The following is a 13,006-nucleotide window of genomic DNA, read 5'->3' on the forward strand; positions in this document are numbered from 1 at the left end:
CTATATTCAATTTCATACCAACATACATTGTTGCAGTCAAATGTGCTTGCACTTATACTGACTAATGCATATAAAGCCTGAAGGAATATAAGCACATTTTAATAAAGACATGCAAATTGAGTGCTAATTCATACATGCACAAAGGAGCAAATATAAACCAGTGAATATGTATTTTACATTACCAGCATGTTCTTTAACATGGCCTAGTTCCATTTATTTGTTTATACAGACAACGAATATTAATCACGTTTGTGTAAAATGCAAAAGGGTTAGACATTTTTTTAAATGAATTTAAATAGAAAAAGAAAAAAGTTTACAATAAATAATACAAAAATAAATAAGGCAACATGTATAATGGCACATTGAACAGAAATATGTAAACACATTTTTTTTTATTATTATTACTTGAATTAATTAAAATGTTGTGTCTAGTCGGTCGTGCTGAGCTTGTGATCATTCTTTGTGTAGAAGACATGTTTAATATTACACTGCCTATTAGATCTTTTATCTTAAAAAATGCTTTAAGAAAATAAATATTCTTGGGTGGTTCCGTATAACTTTAGCATTGTGGGGTTTAATGCCCACTGCAGCCTCTCGATCCTATTAGCACGGACAGTTATTAATACCCAGAGCTCCCTTCACTCCGTCAGGGATACACTTCACAAACTGTGTGTCCGTGCGCATTCTTGAAAGGATACATTTCATTTGTGGTGAAGCGACTAATAACAGTGAGATCGTCTTTCTCTGCTGCTGGTTTGAATTTCTCAGTCGGCGGTGGAAACACGATCTCACTGTTGCAGCAAACAGCAAATTGTGTTTGCGTTTAGAAAGCGTTTTGTCAGGCCACAGAGAGAAACACGAGAACAGCCACACACACTCCACCACTCGGCATCGATTGGGACAGATTGTGATGAGACCAGCATATCAAAAGCATAATCACGGCCTCTCCTCCCATCTCTTCTTCTCGCATGTGCTGCCACAACAGATCGGTGCAGGAATGAGTCCTACAACCTGGAAAGGACATAGTATTTTACCACTTGTACTTCCTTTGCCTCAAAGTCAATGTGTTTTAACATGTGTGTGCCTGAAACAAGGTTTGTGGTTAACGCAAGCTAAATCACTTTTCACCTTTTTTAATAACATAAATACATAATTAAATACCCCCTTTGTGAATGTTTAAAGCTACACTATGTGTCATAAAAACGGTGGTTGCTACCAAGTGACTGAAGACACTCCTAAACGTCATCACATTAGCTGCCTTTAGCTTAGCATCGGTGAAGCCCACCGATGCAATGATTTGAGTTTGACTATAGCCTAATTGTTGCTTTGTACTCCCGCGATTTGCATTTATAAGTGGAGATTATGATGCTGAACAATACGCGTTAAGTGTCATAAACGTGTGTTGGCCACAGAGCTTATTTTCTGCAGTATACCAACATCCAACTGAGAGCCCTTGTGATGCTAACTTCTGTTAGTCTACAGTAATACGTCATCGATGCACCACTCTTTACCTCCAGTGTAATGACAGACACTATTCAGTAGGCTTCACTTTAGTGACAATGTAATACAGTAACATTATTAAAGGTCACCTATTCATCAAAATCCACTTTTTCATATACATACATATGTGTCCCCTCTGTGTAAAGAGAAAAACACCCCATCCCTTTTTTTCCTGATCCATTTATATAAAAACCTTGGTATTTTAGCCAAACACTTCAAAGACATGTTTTGTATATAACTGAGAACTATAATATATTGATGAAAACGAGTATAATAGGGCCCTTTTAATATAAGTTAAAGGGGCCCTATTATGCTCATTGTCAGGTTCATACAGTAGTTGTATTTTGTGCCTCGACTGTGACATGTTCCATGCTTTTATGTTAAACACTCTCATTCTGCCTGTGCAGCAGCAGCTACTCTCGCCCTCTGTTTGAAACGTGTTGGAGAGAAACTCGGGATGTTAGCCTTTGCAGACCATTTACATGCACACAAACCTATATAATGCACACACGCTCACACACACACACACACACACACACACACACACACACACACACACACACAACACACACACACACACACCACACACACACACACACACATGAAAGGGACAAACATAATAAGGCCTCTTTACATTTGAAGTGCTCATCTGCCATGTCTTCTCTCTGCTTTCTTAGATCCTCCAACCATTTTGAAGCTTTTGGAGCCAGAACGGCGCCATGACACGTGCATCGAGTTCACGGTTCGAGGCTGGCCCCACCCCACCTTACAATGGTTCTACAAAGATAAGGTGCGCCTGATCAATCTATTGTGCAAATAAGATTTTCTAAAATATTTATTAACTCATGGTTGCTTTATTTTTTGCTTACCTGTGTGGAATACAAATTGGGTGGGGGGCGGTGCAGTCTGCCAAGGACTGACAGAAGCACTGATCTGAGATTATATTTGTCCATCAATTAATAATGTCATGACGAGGCTACATAACGTGATGATTGTTTGCTCCTAGGAAATATCCCACACTGAGTATGTGCGTCCTGATATGGATACGTATCAAGACTACATAGAAGGCTGCCTAACCTTTAACGTGCCAACGCACCACAACAACGGCAACTACACACTGGTGGCCACCAACGAGCTGGGCGAGGCTGTCAGCACCATCTACGGGCACTTCATGGACAAGCCGATCGTTGATAGTAAGTTGGGTCTGTCATATCTACTATTGTTAAAGTATAAACTATAGAAACACCGGAGATAATATCAACTGAATCCCTGTGATTGAAAGAATCTAAATAAAATGTTATAAGATATCTGTGTTGCATGTACTAGTACTATAAACCTTCTGCTTAGACTCTTTCATATTTCACTCTGTTAGAACAAGGTGCCATGAAGCATTTCCCTCATATGTCAAAAAGAAAAGAAAAATGTGTTCCCACATCTCTACCCCACTTCGTTTTGACCCAATTGAAGGCAGCCAGCTGGTTCCACAAACACACAACTGATAGATGGAAGTCTATCTTTGTGCAGCAGAGATGTGTCATGTGATTTGGAAACAAATGTAGCCTACACATAATGTGTAGCCTTTAAGTGGCTCTCCTCCTGTTGGGGAAGCAGACCTGGAACTACTTTTGCCAGTAGGTGATGCTAAATGCAAATTCCACGAAACTGCCAAGGCTTCAGCTGGTAGTACTTTCCATTGTGATTGGTCCATCAGATCTGTCAAAAGACCACAACAGACAGAGTGGCTGGTTTCTGGCAGGACTGATTACAAAACACATGTGAATAGAGCAGGGGGACATTCAAAAATAAATAATTAATACAATTTGTGAAAGAAACACAAGGGAGAACACTAAGGTTACATATTGTAACCCTATATCTATACTGGACACTGGTAATACTCTTCTCAAATCACACGCACATGTTAGCCCACTGAAATAATTGACATAAGCGTGTCCGACAAATCTGAATATGTTGGGCCACACGGTCTATACGTTACTATGTTTTATCCTACACCCTATCCAGTGAGCTGCATAGGACAGACAGGCCCCTGGTATGAGGGCTCTGCCTGTGCTTATAGGACTAGGGTTACCATACCGTAACCTTTGTTCAGGCTGTGTACGCTCTGCAAAAACATCGACCTACCATACTGGATACGGACCGGTTTAAGGGTGCTTCCTTCCATGGAGCACAAAGAAATGTAGGAGTAATCATGCCCAAAAGGGGATTCCTGGTACCAACAACTTAACCAGTGAGGAAAGGAGTCGATCACTGAAAAGAGAAAAAGGATAACAGTCAGCAACTTCACTGTCTTATACAGTAACCATGTGGGTCAGCATGATTATCCAGGGTAAGCTCGTTTTGATTGGCCAGCTGACGTGTATGAAATGTATTATAGTAGGGCGAATATGTGTTGTTTAAAATTGGAAATAATATTACCGTTTAAGTCGAGTAGAGGGCGGAGCCTGTTGGAGTCAGATCATGAAGTCGAGTGACACAGTGGAAGGGTCTAAGCAAGAAGATACCTACATAACAATCCTGGCTTGAGTTGTCGCTTTAGAAGACTGGAACATGTTCTAGTCCTTTTGACACAAACCTGGCCTTAGCAGGTTGTGTAATGCGAAAGCTCTGTAAATGGCATGGAGAGAAAACCACTCTGGTATGGCGCTGGACTAATTCCCTACACTTTTAGAGAAAGATTATTCCATTTACAGGGCTAAACATTTTTAATGTGGTCATTGATACTGTGGTTGGTCAATATGGATTTTAAAACCTAAAACCCACACTTCAGTAACGTAGTAACGTTGGCATGGAACCACTAATACTGACAGATTGTTCAAGTCTAATAACTAGAACGACAATAAATACCATGCCAAGCAACGGTAAACATTCTAGCCCGTAAGTGTTACATTAGCTTGCATGCTACCGTTGACAGATGTTAAAAATGAGAGTCAAAAGATGAACTCAAGTTTTGGCATCAGAATAGACAACACTACTCTGTTCTCATCCAGGCTCTCTGGGACCCTCTGCCATGATAACCCTCATAATAGCTGGCAGTGTTTGATGCACCATTATTTTCAAATCTTGTATGCGTACATGCGTGTGATGCAACCACATACAAAAATCAGTGAAGATTTCAAAACTCCTGTAGTCTGAGTTAACTGCAGCAACACTGCATCATATTTAGTCTTAGTGAGAATGCAGAGGAGCTACATTTAGACAAGGTGATGTTCTTGTTAACAGTGTTATTTCTGGTGTTATGCTCTTTTCTCACCTGGCACCCGTACTCTGTTTCTTATCTAACATTTCTCTTCTCTTAATCTTTCCTCTGCACCATCAAACATACGTTCTATGGTGTATTACAGCCTCTTATATATCTTGTTCATTTTTCTTTCTCCTCCCATAGGTTCAGAGACAGATTATATTTATGGTAAGTGCCTTTAACAAGAATATCATTGACATAAGACTTTATGGTTAGGACCCTCTGGTTGTCAAGAGGGAGTACGCTCTTCCTCCACATATGTAAAAGCCCTAAACATTCACACTGACTCTTATATGATTAGCCTGTGTGCAGATTGCTTTGAATAGCTTTACATGTAATATAAATATTATATCACAGAACATAGTGACGTGATAAAATCCCCACAGACTGACAGTTCTTGTCATAAATTGTAAAGTGGGCTATGTTTCTCCATACCAATGAACTGGCGACTGTGTAATGATATACTATGTGAATAGATCAGAGCAAACAGGAGAGTGACAGCAACACGTTCATCAACAAATCAAACTGTGCTAAGGGGTTTCAGGCTTCAGCAATATGCAGTCTATGTGGCAATCTTGGAAATATAAAGATTTGTTGAGTGTGTTTCAGAGAGATGCTTAGTTCTCATTTCAGAACGCCCACTTAAGTGTTGTTGAATATGACTGGATTTTCACAAGCAAGGACCGCGCCACAACAATACTGTATGTTAGTCAAAGATTCAATGTAAAGAGATATTGAATGTAAGGGAAAGGGATGAAGAAGGATGAGGGATGCTGTCTGTCAGGCTGGTCTGGAGGACAGACTGAAGTCCAACAGAGAGAGACTCAGAGTGGGGGTTCAGTCTCAGGCGTGTTTCTGCCAGATCTGAATACCAGACCCCAGACAGTAACTAGAATGGGACAAAAAGTGTGCACCAGATTAAAGAATAATAGATTAGGGGAGACAGGAAGAGAGGATGAAGGAATGTAGGAAAGGAGGGATGTGGTTATGTGGTGACATGGGTTCAAGGGATGTATGGGCGGAGGGTTGAAAGGTGGAAGGGATGTAGTGATGGGAATGAGGGTTGAAGGGATATAACTATGGAGGCACACAGGAATGTACGGATGAATGGACACAAGGTGTAGGGAGGAAGGGATGACAGGTAGGGAGGGGAAGATGAAGGGATGTTGTTGAGGAAGACATAGGAAGGTAAATGATAAGGAGAGATGTGCCTCGAAGGAACGTAGGGAGGGAGAGATGAGCAATAAAGGGATGTATTTATGAATGGGCGTGGTGAAATTGGAGAAAAAACACGGCCAGATTTGGTGGTTTGGCGTGTGGTTTGAGCGTGTGGTTGGGCGTGTGATTGGGCGTTTGTGGTTTGGCGTGGGTTGGCGTGCGGTGTGGCGTTGCGGTTGGGCGTGCGGTGGGCGTGCGGTTGGCGTGCGGTTTGGCGTGCGGTTTTGGCGTGCGGTTGGGCGTGCGGTTGGTCGTGCGGTTGGGGTGCGGTGGGGCGTGCGGTTGGGCGTGTCGGTTGGGCGTGCGGTTGGGCGTGCGGTTGGGCGTGCGGTTGGGCGTGCGGTTTGGCGTGCGGTTGGGCGTGCGGTTGGGCGTGTGGTTTGGGCGTGGGGTTTGGCGTGCGGTTGGGCGTGTGGTTTGGCGGTGTGGTGGGGCGTGTGGTTTGGCGTGTGGTTGGGCGTGTGGTTTGGCGTGTGGTTGGGCGTGTGGTTTGGCGTGTGGTTTGCTGTGTGGTTGGGTGTGTGGTTTGGCGTGTGGTTTGGCGTGTGGTTTGGCGTGTGGTTGGGCGTGTGGTTTGGCGTGTGGTTGGGCGTGTGGTTTGGCGTGTGGTTTGCTGTGTGGTTTGGCGTGTGGTTGGGTGTGTGGTTTGGCGTGTCCCTGCTCCTGAAAGTCAGATGTACTTCATATGTTGTAGGATGCAAATAATGTTAGGTCTCCACAGCCTCTGCATGCATATGAGGATACAACATACATAACCCTAACCCTTATAACTTTTTTAGATGAACATATTTTAAGTACTTTACTGTGCAGCATTGTACTGTTAAAAGTACTTGTGCAAAACTTGAGTATTTGCTTTTTTAATGCTACACTATACTTACGTTACATTGTGTTCTTGATAACTCACAGTTAACTGGCAGCTGTGGTTGCTTTGAAGATTCACATTTCACATTCATGCATGGTTAATCATTATAGACTACCCAACTATAGGTCAAATTATAACACTAATTCATACTTCTTAAAAAAGAATGTGTCATCACAACAATACAACAATGTCCTACATGTATTCATTAGCCACTTTCAGTAGCCACTTTCTTACAAAGATCAGATTTATTGCAGGACTTCTGACCTAGACTGGGGTTATAGACAATATTGTCTCTGTCCTGTGTCCAATAACTGGCCTATAAAAACATCATGGCACGGCCTCTTTGTCTGCAGCTTTTTGTTCGCTGTTGGTTTGAGTAGCTCATTATTTTATTGTTGTATGTGTGATGACTTCATGCCGTTTCCCTGCACAAGCAGCAGGACAGTAAAGTCTGTGTGTTCTTGTGTTTTTTCCCGCTAGTTACCCCGACTAATGAAACTCACAAACCTGACGAAGATACTTTCAGGGTAAGTGTGATATTCAACATGTTTGGCTGAGGCTTCATCGACTGGCGTGCAGGTAGTGAATCAAAGCCCATCTTGAACTGAATGTACTTTTTCTGACCAATAGTGTCATTTTAATTGCTAATGTTTCATATAAATGACCTTCATGCTATTTAGCCTCTTAAGCCTGAAGGTCCCCCCAGTGGACCCCTCCCACCGTTTTTGTTACGAGACTATGTCTCCGAGCTTCTTAACATTTATGAAACTATTAATGTTTCATACCCTTTTAAAGGTAAGAAACTCCGCTAACTGACAATAAGAACAATTGTTAGCTAAAAAAAACACAAGAGTAATACCAAGCCTTTGAATTAGCATTGAGCGAAAAAAAGCTAACTAATGCTAACGCTTTTTTACACAGAACTCACGGTAGAAATACCCATATTACTATCTTAACTGCACAAACAAGATATATGATTTAAAGCTGAGACTCCACATATTCCACACATGTAATGTCATCACTGTACGACCTCAAATTCCTGGAGCTCTCTTTTCCTCTTTTCCTCTCTCCCTCTCTCCCCCCTCTCTCCCCCTCTCTCTCTCCTGACAGCCTGTCAGTATCTCATGCAGCTCACTGATCCAGTAATTAGTGACCCGACAGTGAAGAATAAATATATGTATAATAACTAGTTTAGCTTGTTCCAGAGGTAGATAAAATAGCTAAGTGTGTTAGGTCTAACTCTTAGTGTGTGTTTCGCTCCGCTCACCGGTCCCGCGGGCGGAGCTGCAGGGTTTCTGCTTCACACACACGTTGCATACCGCTATTTTACTGTCTTTTTCGGACACCTTAAAATAATGCCAGACCGGTGAAGCCATTTTGGCGAGCTTGTTTTGCCGCACACAGAGAAAGTGTCATGTATTTTACGTCTTGCGATCGGCTCTCGTGATCGGCATGTTTAGAGAGCACCGATCGATCGGTAGAGAGTGAGTATCGGCCGATCTCGATCGGTGACCGATCGATCGGAGCATCCCTACCTGTCAGTGTTGTCTGTAATCAGTCAAAGCAAAGTCACATTGCAGTCCGTTTTAATATTATAGGGTCACAGTCACTGCTTGAAAAAAAAGCTTTTATTGTGTATCCTCTACGGCGCATCATTTAATTAATACCAAGTGCAGATGTTGTTTTCTTCCATAGTATGTCAATCCTTGTTAAGCTATAAATAACCACATTTGTTCTCAATTCAATCAAAATCAATAAGTAGCAGTTGTCATGTTGGCCAGCAAAATTAAAGGTTACAAACAAAACCTCCTTAAAGCATTTGAAAATTAAACTCATATGTAAAAAAAATACATATAAAATGTAAACAGTAGATACATTATGATTTTCAAAAGCAGCAACCGTCTGTCTGTGTCATACCTCATAATTACCATTATATCAAACTACCAGTGTGTAAAGAAAGAGAAAAATAGATTTAAGAAGTTACAGTGTAAAGAGCCGACTCTGCTTTTTAATCCTTCCCCTCATTCACGTGGCCATTAGTTCTATCTGCTGAAAGCCTCTGGTGGCTGGTAATCCTGAGAGTTGGTTAGAAATGTAATTGAGTTCATCTTTTTCCTGTAATTGACTGTAAAAAGACAAATGCTGAGACTGTGGCTTTGAGGGAACATAGTGGGAAAGTCTGGGTGCATCTTTTCTCTACATATTTTAGTATTTGAATCTGGGTTGAAAAATGTAATATGTATGGGAGCGTCCTTCTCAGCCTTGTCTCACAAATACTCAAATGTACCACAGTCTTTTAACCACATGACATGGTGGTGGCACCTAGTGTACGGTGGTGGCACCTAGTGTACGGTGGCCGACAGGTGCAAACTCGCTACAACAGTTAAAAACGTTTCCATTAGGAGAAACGTGCTGCAAAAGAAACATCTTCACCAACTTGACCAAACATGCGCAGAGTTTACTAAATACGCTGGGTGAAGGAAACGCTGTGAATACAAAATGCTGCAATAAGCTCAAAACACAACAGAACCAGGGAACACTTAAAGGTGACGCACACGGCTGAGACCAGAGCGGTGATGGGGGTTGAACACAACTAGTATATATTACACATGTTTTTGATGTATATATTGTTGGGATATGGCTTGAGCAATGCACTGCAAATAAAAAATATTGTTAAACACATTTATATGGGGAAGGGATAACATGTACACTGGGAGGGCCATGGCCCACTACCTGGCCCTCCAACAGCGCCTGGGTTGTATATTATCTGTTAAAATGACGTTATGGCAATTATGCCAGGTGCAATAAAAACTGTACTTCTGGTTCTAAGCCTGAACAAGTGGCTTTTGTCATCTGTCACTGTGACAGGAAGTGGACTTTCAAACTGAAATATGAGACATTCTCTTTGTTTCAATCAGAAAGAGAGGAACAGCAAAAAACCTGGATGTATTTGAACAACTTTCTTGGGGAATATGTGAGCGTTTATAAGAAAAGAGATTCAACCTCTCGGGACTAAATTGTTAAATTTGGGCATTTTGGGAAATTGAGGCCTCACCATAGGGAACGACGCCTGCTGCGGTCCCTGCTGTGCATAAATTGTCTTTTGTCTCTTCCTGTGGATCTGCGATGATTGTCCTAACACTGTTCCCCTCCCCCTTCTGTAGGTGTCCGTAGCAGTGGGCCTGGCAGCGTTTGCCTGCGTGGTTCTGGTTCTCCTCTTTCTCTTCATCAACCAATATGGACGCCGCTCCAAGTTTGGCCTGAAAGGTAAGAAGACAATCTGTTTCTCTCAATCCTTTTGTGAATTCAGTCTCCAGTCAACAGGCTGTTTCTGAGTTGTGCTTCTCTAATAAACAGTTTGCATTAATCTTCCCTTCTACTTTGCTGGGCTTCTGTTACGACGTTATTAAGCTACTGAATGTATTTACTAATGGAAGCTTCCTACTCAACAAAGAACAGCTCACAGCTTTATTTGTAGGGATGTTAATGCGTGAATGAAAAGTACTGAGTAGGAAATGATAAATATACATGTGCAAATAAATGTACATGCTAGTTGCATTCTTTATTGAGGCCTATTAGTGACTGACCTCTGAATACTGTCTAAAGTGGAAGTAGATTATAGGAGAAATATTATTCATCTGAACACATGCTACAACTAGACTTAAACTGGTTGATCTCTTTGTTTAATAATGTCATGTGTCTGTTGGTATCTTTGACATGTTCACTTGGACAGGACACACACACACATGTATTAAGGCTACACACACAGAAACACCATATAAACCATCTGTTGATTACATCCATCTGTTCATTTAGTGCCGCCTTAGAGCCAGCCCATTAATGCCTGTAGGGTGAGTGTGCACTTCCAGACACACACACATACACACACACACACACACACACACACACACACACACACACACACACACACACGGAAACTGAGACACTCAAAATGGATGCTTTTTGAGTAAGACGGAACCAAGCAAAAAACTGATGATCCATTAAGTCTCCATAAACCCTCTTCTTCATACACTCTTGCGGCTTTCACACCAGCGCTTTTCCCTTTCTAGCGCTTTTCTGGTTCAGCTCCGGTTTCCCCTTTCTGCTCCCGCTCTGTTCACACCGCCCAGAGCTGCCGCTGCTGCGTCATGACGTCACCGTTTACGTGCCTGCTTCATAAAATCCAAACCGCGCGGATATCCCTCACATCGACAACAACAATGGCCGTTTGTATTGAAGCGCTGTTCGCTTTGGTTATCCTCTTACGAAACGAAATGGAAGGCATCGGACGACTTTACAAGGGACGACTTTACTTGGAACTTTACAAACATCACACGCAGGCATTTTGTTGTTGTTCAGGAGGTTGATCCCGCCCATGCCCCTGCCCCTGCCCCTGCCCATGCCCATGCCCCTGCCCCTGCCCCTGCCCATGCCCCCGCCTCGACGTAAGAGAGACGTCTCTTAGCTCCGATGCTCTTGCCTCTAGACCGACAATTTTTTGGAGCTGGAAGTGAACCGGATTCCGGAGCTAAGAGGCGGTGCCTCTGCGGTATGAACAGGAAAAACCGGTACTTTTCAGGCTCCAGCTCCGAGTCGGAGCTGAAAACGCGTTGGTGTGAAAGGGGCATCTGTTCCTCTGTTTGAGGAGGAAATGACATCTGCTTTTTCTCCTCAAAAGGAATATTGTCGTCTTTATCACACGGTAATCTTCTTTTATATCCAATAGTCTTCTAATGTCCAGGAGATGTCCATCTGTCTGTCTGCCAGCGTCTGTCTGGCTCCTCTTTCTGTATTTTCTGAATCGTGACGATAGCAGCACAACAACTTTGGAATAAGCTAAACCTGTTCTACATTAACAAAAATACAGTGCAATATATTCATTTAACTTCTTTGGATTTCAATGGATTTCAATGGACTGTGTTTTGGCTTATATGAATTGATATTCTGTCTATTTTTTATATTTTGATTTGAAAGTAAGAGTTTGGGTTTGGGTTAAGGGTTAAGGGTAAGAGTCAGTATGCCCAATGCTGTCAATGGAAACACATTTTTATCATGATTAATCGCAAGTTTAAAATACTAAGATTTACCTTACACTTGTGGTTTTGTAATAAACAAATGCATGACAAACTGATAAGAGAAACAAACAGGGTTTTATATTATAACTGTATTATTACATGATTTCAGAATTATTGTCAGGAAGTCAAACAATTTCCAGAACTTAGCGAAGGCATCTACAAAGCCGCTGTCACAGAGAACCGCTGAATTCACCGTCCGTATAATGTGCACTACACAGGACATACAGTATGCTCGTAGTATGCTTGCTTCCGCTATCATACTGCGAGCACCATCCAGTGGGACCCAGTTTGCTATCTCCCACTACTGTGCAACTTCAAGACACTGGCGTATCGTTTGAAAAATATCTTTCCTCCCTTTTCACCACATGTAAAGCGAAAGTGCAGTTGTGCCTTTCCACCGAGATAGTGATGGTTCTTACTGATGTGAAGTGGTCTCCAGTGAATGCCAATGCCTTTTCACTGCCATGCAATTCATGGTAAACATCTCGCAAACGCTGGTATATAGGAGATCAAATGTGATTCATTCGTGTACATTTTCTTTAATGCATTAAGGTTTCCAGATTGATCCCGAGCGTTAACACATTAATGTTGACAGCCCTGGGTTATACATGTTTCATATTAGCCTACATGTCTGATTATTATATATCGGTATCTGGAGTTTTTGTCACATGTGAAATGTCTAAAACCCATGCTATTTTACGACACATGGAAGTGCTGTGTTCACTTGGGATGTCTGTGTTGATACTGAGACATCCAGCACTGTTCCCATCTGTCTGCCTGCTTTGTTGGACTCTGTGCCATTTCAGATTATGGAAAACTCACAGACAATCTCCTGCATTACGTTCAGCTTGTTGCCTTGACAACTTAAAGCTTCTGCTCTCAGAGGTCTGGCCAGCCCAGTCAAAGGCTTGGAGGTTTTGAACCATCTTTATTATATTTCATTCATGGTTGTGTGCTCATTGCTCTGCCATCCATTATGACTTGTATTGAACATTGAGTGTATTTTTGCAAAAATAAATGTCTATATAGGTGAGACAATATGTATTTCAGATTCCACGTTAGCAGTTTAATGTTGTAGTGGTCCATCATAGATTG

At 42.0% G+C, this 13,006-nt stretch overlaps 1 protein-coding gene across 1 annotated transcript in view; it reads left to right on the forward strand.

The window, feature by feature from the left end:
* ntrk3a (neurotrophic tyrosine kinase, receptor, type 3a) overlaps positions 1-13,006 on the forward strand; it is a 235,886-nt gene that overhangs the window by 138,589 nt on the left and 84,291 nt on the right. Inside the window, exons 8-12 of the mRNA XM_034085760.2 lie at positions 2,178-2,290; positions 2,507-2,693; positions 4,901-4,924; positions 7,317-7,363; positions 10,001-10,103. Coding sequence (XP_033941651.1) covers positions 2,178-2,290; positions 2,507-2,693; positions 4,901-4,924; positions 7,317-7,363; positions 10,001-10,103 — 474 coding nt within the window. The remainder of the gene's footprint in view (positions 1-2,177; positions 2,291-2,506; positions 2,694-4,900; positions 4,925-7,316; positions 7,364-10,000; positions 10,104-13,006) is intronic.

This window comes from Pseudochaenichthys georgianus, chromosome 6, assembly GCF_902827115.2.
Source record: "Pseudochaenichthys georgianus chromosome 6, fPseGeo1.2, whole genome shotgun sequence".
Lineage (NCBI taxonomy): Eukaryota > Metazoa > Chordata > Actinopteri > Perciformes > Channichthyidae > Pseudochaenichthys > Pseudochaenichthys georgianus.